Consider the following 7,907-nt stretch of genomic DNA (forward strand, 5'->3'; position numbering starts at 1 on the left):
GCCATCTGCGACCTCGCCTGTGGCCTCAAGCGTCGCCTCGTCGCCTGCGGTTTCTTCCGCGGGCCCTTCATCGTCGTCCTCCGCAATCGAGGTTGCTGCTCCGCCTCGACGTAGGCCTCGACCCCCGCCTTCGCCGCCTCATCACTCCATGGTGACACGTGCTAAAGACGGGATCCATCAGCCGAACCCCCGCGCTCGGTGCGATCTGCATTGAGTGACCCGCACTGGCTCGCGGCCATGCGTGATGAGTAGGATGCCCTTGTCACCAACTGGACCTGGACGTTGGTTCCTCGCCCTCCCGGCGTCAACATCATCACCAGCAAATGGGTATTTCGGCATAAGCTTCTTTCAGATGGCTCTCTGGACAGGTACAAGGCTCGTTGGGTTGTTCGCGGCTTTGCACAGCGTGCTGGTGTTGACTTCTCGGAGACTTTCTTCCCAGTCATTAAACCCGCCACGATCCGTGTTGTTCTTTAGCTCGCCGTGTCTTGTCACTAGCCTGTTCATCAGCTCGAGGTCAACAACGCCTTCCTCTATGGTCATCTTCAGGAGAGTGTTCTCTGTCACCAGCCAGCTGGTTTTGTTGATCCCACCCGGCCTGATGATGTCTGCCTGCTATCACGGTCTCTCTATGGTCTGAAACAGGCGCCTCGTGCGTGGTGTCAACGCATTGCAACATTCCTCACTGCTCTCGGGTTTCGCAGCACCACCTCCAACACGTCGTTATTTGTGCTTCATTGAGCTGATCATGTCGCCATGCTTCTTCTGTATGTTGATGATATCGTCATCACTGCTTCTCGCACGGATCTGCTTTGCGACATCATTGGCCACCTTGGTTCTGAGTTTCGGCTGATGGACTTGGGCGTGTTGCACTTCTTCCTCGGCATTAATGTTTGACGTGATGCCTCCGGATTTTTTCTTCATCAGGGACAGTATGCTCTGGATCTATTGGACCATGCTGGCATGACCGACTGCAAGTCTGCTGCGACACCTGCTGAGGCCAAGCCGAAGCTTTCTGCCACTGCTGGACAGTCTGCCACTGACGCCGCTCTCTACGCAGTATTGTTAGTGCTCTTCAGTACCTCACGCTCACCAGACTAGGCATTCAGTTTGCCGTGCAACAAGTTTGCTTGCACATGCATTCGCCTCGTGATGTTCATTGGTCTCTGGTCAAGTACATTCTCCAGTATCTTCGCGGCACACCGACTACGGCCTTCGTCTTCGTGCCTCCACTTCCACTGAGCTCTTTGCCTACAGTGATGCAGACTGGGCTGGCTGTCCTGACACTTGACGTTCCACGTAGGGATACTGTGTCTTCTTCGGCGACTCTCTTGACTCATGGTCCTCTAAGCGGCAGCCCACCGTCTCCCGCTCGAGTGCTGAGGCCGAGTAACGTGCCGTCGTCAATGTTGTCGCTGAGACTTGTTGCCTGTGTCAACTACTTGGTGAACTTCGGGTCGCAATCCCGAAGCTACGGTGGTTTTCTGTGATAATGTTTCGGCCACGTACCTCGCGGCTAATCCGGTGCAGAATAAGCGCACTAAGCACATTGAACTTGATGTTCACTTCGTCCGCGAGAAGGTACAGTTGGGTCAGCTCCGTGTTCTTCATGTACCGATTACCCAACAGTTTACCGATATTATGACCAAAGGTCTTCCAACCGCTGCATTCCAGGAGTTCCGTTCCAGTCTTTGCATCGCCGACGCCGACGCTTTGACTGCGGTGAGTGTTGAACGTGACATATATGTATTTATATACAATTAATCTTTCTATAGTCTCTAGCCTTGTATAGTTAATTTTTCAAGATATGGTAGGATTAGTTGGCTTGCCACGCAAGACATCTCGTGTATACATTGCGATCAACTCCGAGGAATACAATTGAGTTGTATCCCATATCTTTTCTACAATCATGATTCTTACTTGGATGCACTGAACCTATGTCTACCCAGCAGTATTGGATCATAAGTATAAAATTGTTTGTACAAATTCAATTACAAACGCAAACAATAAATTTTGCTTCTTATACAACACCATTGGTAGCGTTTGCCGACAAAAATCTTCTAAATTTTGTGCAGAACCCAGCATGAATTTCGCAAAAGCAACACCTTGGGTGGAAAAATTGTCTGCAACCAATTAAGCACCTAGTTACACATACTGCGCGTTAATTAGCCTGTACTATGCCAGCTTCGCCTGCTCAAGCATCTTGGCGACTTGCACCATGGTTGGCCTATCGCGGGGATCAGACTCCAGGCACTTCTCCGCCACCGTGAACACGAACTTGACTTCCTCCGCCGGAAAAGACGCCAGAGCGCCGTCGACGGCGTGCTCCTCTCTCTTCTCCTCCATGGTTTCCTTGACCTGAAAACAGTAACAGATGAACTGATGTCGGCACTTGACACGGCCGGGGATGCATGCCCAATTAATTCGTCATCTTTACTTCACATCTACAGAAAGGGTACATGTCCATTATCAGACCATACTACTGTTACGTATACTACTGTACTGCGCTAGTAATGTACTCCGTCCTCGTTGATCTTGACACGGAAGATGGGAGTACATTGGGGACCTCGTGGTGACATGGTGACGGCCACAGCCCATCAGTTTTCTGGTGGGTACAACTACAGAGTACAGATTGCTAAGTATTGATAGCTAGCTAGGTTGGTTGGTTATTTGTTATTTCAGCAACATATCCATTGGTCATTGCATATAACGACCATTCTAGAGATTCAAGCCAAATTATTCTACTCAGGGCATCGTATCTTGCACAACCGATCATTCGGAATTTAACCGAGTCAGTGGTGTGAGTACAGGAGGCATGAGAGGTGGATGCTTACCCAGGTCACCAGCCGTGTGCCGTTTTCAAGGAACGATTCGTCTGTCGGCCTCTTCCCCGTGAGGAGCTCAAGCAAGACGACGCCGTAGCTGTACACATCGCCTTTGGTCGTCGCCCTCCCTGTCTCGAAGTACTCTGAAGCAACAAGCACACCACCGATCAGCAAACACACATGCATGATGATGTATCTCAAGGTTAATATACAAACTGAGATTTCGACGGGCAGCCTGCGGACCTGGGGCGAGGTAGCCGAAGGTGCCGGCGACGACGGTGGTGACGTGGCTCTCGTTGGGCTTCATGAGCGTGGCGAGGCCGAAGTCCGACACCCTGGCCTCCATGTTGTGGTCGAGGAGTATGTTGCTGGACTTGATGTCGCGGTGGATGACGTGCGGTATGCAGTCGTGGTGGAGGTAGGACAGCCCCCGCGCCACGCCCAGCGCGATCTTGTACCTCACCGGCCAGTCCAGGAGGGCCTGCTTCTTCTCCTCCTTGCCGTGGAGGATGGTGTCCAGGCTGCCGTTGGGCATGAGCTCGTAGATGAGCAGGTTGAAGTGAGGCGCCGCGTAGTAGCCGCACAGAGGGACGATGTTCCTGTGCTTGATGTCGCCCATGGTGTCCAGCTCCCGCTCGAACCCGCGGTCCATCTCCGCGCTCCCCCTGCTCAGCTTCTTGATGGCGAACGCCGACTTCTCGTCCAGCCGAAGCATGTACACCGTCCCGTACCCCCCGGAGCCGATGATGTCCTTGCTCGACAGCCCCATGATCATCCTCATGAACGCCTTGGGGCTCAGCGACTGCATCGCCGCCGACCGGAAGATCACCAGCTTGCCACCTTAAGAGTGATCCATCGATTTATTTCTTCCCAAAAGAGAAAAAGGAAGAAGGTATCCATGAACTCATTTGGGAGGGAAGAACTCATGTTACCTGTGAGGCTGGTCTCGATGATCCTCTTCTTGCGAGCCCACTTCTTGTAGCACAGGAAGGAGATGAGCATCTTGGATATGATGAACAGAACAGAGCAAACTGTAATGTAGAGCGCTATCAACTTGGTAGACATCTTCCAATTTACCCTGAACAAGAGACAGATGAATCCCTGTAAGATCCTCAGTTCAGCATCAGTCAAGAAAGGAGGAATCCCCAGCTTACTACTTACCGAGAAGAAGGCAACAGAAGCAACCGTATGAGGATCTCTGAGCTTAGGAAGAAACAGAGGCGAACGCTAAATATGTTTTGGAATCGGCGAGTCGGAGGATGCTTTGGATTTGTTGACGATTGTACACATGTGACAATGTGAGCGCAGGGACAGCACAGGTGTCTCGATGAGTGAGCAACTGGGTGGGGGATCCGGAGAAAAGGTGCATTGGCCAATCAATGGGCCTGGCTGGATCATGTGAATGGCAGACCCAAGCACAACTACTTTTTGATTGATGCCGTGCCAAATCCATATCCCCAATCAATTCTCCCACTGTTTCCCAGTTTATCCCATTCTCTGGTACTGTCAATTCGTTTTCAGTTTTCCCTTTTTCATGCTTGCTAAGACTAACACGGATAGCCATCGTCCGTCTAGTGCTTAATTACTCTTTAGCTACAAAAAATTATCTCTTGGCCCCAGTATAGAATTACTACTTTGCTGCCTTCTAGTAGCACGTAGCTACACCAGTATCTCGATTTACATGCGAAATGTACAATCTACAGGTCAAACTCGAGTGAGCATGGCATGCACTGCTGTCGGCAGCTGGTCCTCGAACACGTACTACGTTCAATCACTAAAGGGCGGTGGGATCACGCACGCACCCGAAAAGTGTAGGTATATTGTTTGGCAGCGTCGGCGAGCCGGCCGGTGCGAAGAAGCACACTCGGTCGCCCTATCTATCTATAATTGGCTCTCCATTTCGTCCTTTTTGCCATGGAGTACGAACTGAAATCGTTGAAATGTGCAAAAAGACGACGTTGTCGCTGTCAGCCTCCGCGAAAATGGGTCCTCGCTGGCTTCTTGCTCAGCCGTGTGGACGATTTGGAGCTGCACGGACACTGTGCCGGCCGCCTCCAGCTTTTTCTAGAATCACGTGCTGTACCTGGACCTGCGTAGAGCTGGCAAACGCGGAACTACGAGACCACATGTCTCGTGCACAGCCAGGTGAATTCTGAACGACAACTAACTGTGCACGGACAGGCAGAGGGGAAATTGCAGCCGTCGAATCTATTGTAAGGGCAAAGCAAATCCAACACATGACCCCGTTCATTTTATCCGGATTTCGTTCGTTTGAAAATGGTAATGGGCGGCCGAGGTTCATGCCGGCCAACAATAAAATTAGTGGCCTACAGAATAGTCATCACTTCACGCCGGCAACAAAATCAGCTGCCGACACATTAGTCAATCTTTAAAATGAACAAGTTTTTTACGCCGGCAACAAAGCCCATGACCGGCACACTAGTCAGCCTTTAAAATGAACAAGTTTTTGGCGCCAGCAACAAAGTCAGCGGTCGGCACACTAGTTAGTCTTCAAAATAAACAAGTTTTTATGCCAACAACAAAGCCAGCGGCCGACACACTAGCCAACCCTCAAAATGAACAAGTATTTGGAGCCGGCAACAAAGCCAACGGCCCGCATACTAGCCTGCCTTCAAAATGAACAAGTTTTTTATGCCGGCAACAAAGCCAGCGGCCGGCACACTAGCCAGCCTTCAAAATGAACAAGTTTTTGGCGCTGGCAACAAAGCCAATGGCCGGCACACTAGCCAGCCTTCAAAATGCACGACCATAGTCCACAGCCGAGGCCACTCACCTAGTTCAGGCCGTCTTGAGCGAACATTTTCTTCTACCGGTTCGCAAATCAAGCCTTCCTCTCCGGTGACATGTTGGTCTTGTCGACGCTCATGATCGCGAGCGCCACCTCTTTTGCTCTGGTGTCGGCATTGGTGGCCTCGATCACAAGCTTCTTCAATTGAGCGGCCTCCTCAATGCCAAGCTTCCTCCTCTACACGACCTCCTTCATGTCAAGCTTCTTCGTTTGGATCTCTAGGTATAACTTCATTTGCTCGTCCTTCCCCTTGCTCCTCCTCTCCTCCCTCACTTCCTTTTGACTCATGATGCCTTCCAAAGTTGCTTGCAAGGCCATGGACAACGCATCACGCTTCTCATCGCCCTTGGAGTTGGTCTTGACCCACGGCTTCTTGAGCAAGTCTCCCTCCTCAGCCACGGTCGCCTTCCCTCCTTTCTTCTTACGAGCGGCATATTGGTCTTTGAACTTTGGACAATCTTTGAAGAGAGACCAACAGTGCGTGAGAGTAAAGGGCGTGTTCTTGTGCCGGGCCTTGAAGGTTTTCAAAGATTGGAATGCCTACACAATCAAAGATGATGCCGCAATTGTAACATGGAAGGACACAAGATGTATGAAACATGACGATGGCATGCAATGGAAAATAGGAGAGGTTCGTACCAAGTCGCCAACGCCTAGGCCACTCACGGGAAGGGATTGGATGCTCTCAAGCGCCGCACAATACTTTTTGCACTCTTGTTGGATGAACCCCGTCTCTTTTGGATTGATTTGTCCCTCCTCAGCCACGGTCGCCTTCCCTCCTTTCTTCTTACGAGCGGCATATTGGTCTTTGAACTTTGGACAATCTTTGAAGAGAGACCAACAGTGCGTGAGAGTAAAGGGCGTGTTCTTGTGCCGGGCCTTGAAGGTTTTCAAAGATTGGAATGCCTACACAATCAAAGATGATGCCGCAATTGTAACATGGAAGGACACAAGATGTATGAAACATGACGATGGCATGCAATGGAAAATAGGAGAGGTTCGTACCAAGTCGCCAACGCCTAGGCCACTCACGGGAAGGGATTGGATGCTCTCAAGCGCCGCACAATACTTTTTGCACTCTTGTTGGATGAACCCCGTCTCTTTTGGATTGATTTGATGCCGTGGGTGCTCGCAAATTGGTAGGGGGCAAAGTTCCTCTGCTCATGAAAGGTTTTGCAAACTCTCGTCCAAAAGACGAATCCTTCTTGCTCGGCACCTTTCGTGGGATCTTGGCCTATCTCCATCCAACTCCCGCAAATCAAAGTGTCCTCCTCTTGGGTGTATGACCCCGTGCGAATGCTTTGCCTCCTCGTTTGTGCCTCGGCCCTTTTGGGTGAGCTCGTTGATAAACATCAATGTCTCCTTCCCAATGTCGATATCTTCTTCCTCATTTTCACAATAAAATTCATCATCTTCATGCCATGAGTTTCCATGGCCGTCCATCTCATATTCATCATGGCCACTAAATAGGTCGTCACCATAATGGGCGCGGCCATCCTGGCTTTGGGTCACGTCAGGATCGAAAGCATGACCTTAGCGTCAGCGTTGAAGGCCCCACCCGACCTTCAAAGATGATTTTCTCCATGAAAACGATGTAGTCAGGGTCTGCTACTTCTTGAGCTTGCATTGGTTTTTCCCTTGAAGAGAAAAGGGTGATGCAGCAAAGTAGAGATAAATATTTCCCTTAGTTAAGAACCAAGGTATCAATCCAGTAGGAGAAACACACAAGTCCCCAATATATGCATCTACACAAACAATCAAACACTTGCACCCAACGCGAAAAAGGGGTTGTCAATCCCTTCATGGTCACTTGCAAATGTGAGATCTGATAGAGAAAGATATAAAATATTACTAAAATGTAAAAGTAAATAAATTGCAGCAAGGTATTTTTGGTATATAGATATGAAAATATATGAAGAAAAATAGACCCGGGGGCCATAGGTTTCACTAGAGGCTTCTCTCTTGAAAGAAAATAATATGGTGGGTGAACAAATTACTGTCGAGCAATTGATAGAAAAGCGCAAAGTTATGATGATATCCAAAGAAATGATTATATATATAGGCATCACGTCCGTGTCAAGTAGACCGACTCCTGCCTGCATCTACTACTATTACTCCACACATCGACCGCTATCCAGCATGCATCTAGAGTATTAAGTTCATAAAGAATGGAGTAACGCCTTAAGTAAGATGACATGATGTAGAGGGATAAACTCAAGAAATATGATGAAAACCCCATCTTTTTACCCTTGATGGCAACAATACAATATGTG

At 49.6% G+C, this 7,907-nt stretch overlaps 1 protein-coding gene across 1 annotated transcript; it reads right to left on the bottom strand.

Moving 5' to 3' along the window:
- Positions 1-1,925: 1,925 nt before the first annotated feature.
- Positions 1,926-4,200, bottom strand: LOC125530945 (receptor-like serine/threonine-protein kinase At1g78530). The gene is made up of 5 exons (XM_048695361.1): positions 3,987-4,200; positions 3,758-3,903; positions 3,069-3,665; positions 2,835-2,968; positions 1,926-2,358 (listed from the first exon to the last, which is right to left on the bottom strand). The coding sequence occupies exons 2-5, from the start codon at positions 3,888-3,890 to the stop codon at positions 2,176-2,178; spliced, it is 1,047 nt and encodes a 348-aa protein (XP_048551318.1). The 5' UTR covers positions 3,891-3,903; positions 3,987-4,200; the 3' UTR covers positions 1,926-2,175.
- Between the last annotated feature and the right edge of the window lie 3,707 nt (positions 4,201-7,907).

Source organism: Triticum urartu, unplaced genomic scaffold (genome assembly GCF_003073215.2).
Source record: "Triticum urartu cultivar G1812 unplaced genomic scaffold, Tu2.1 TuUngrouped_contig_6676, whole genome shotgun sequence".
Classification (NCBI taxonomy): Eukaryota; Viridiplantae; Streptophyta; class Magnoliopsida; order Poales; family Poaceae; genus Triticum; species Triticum urartu.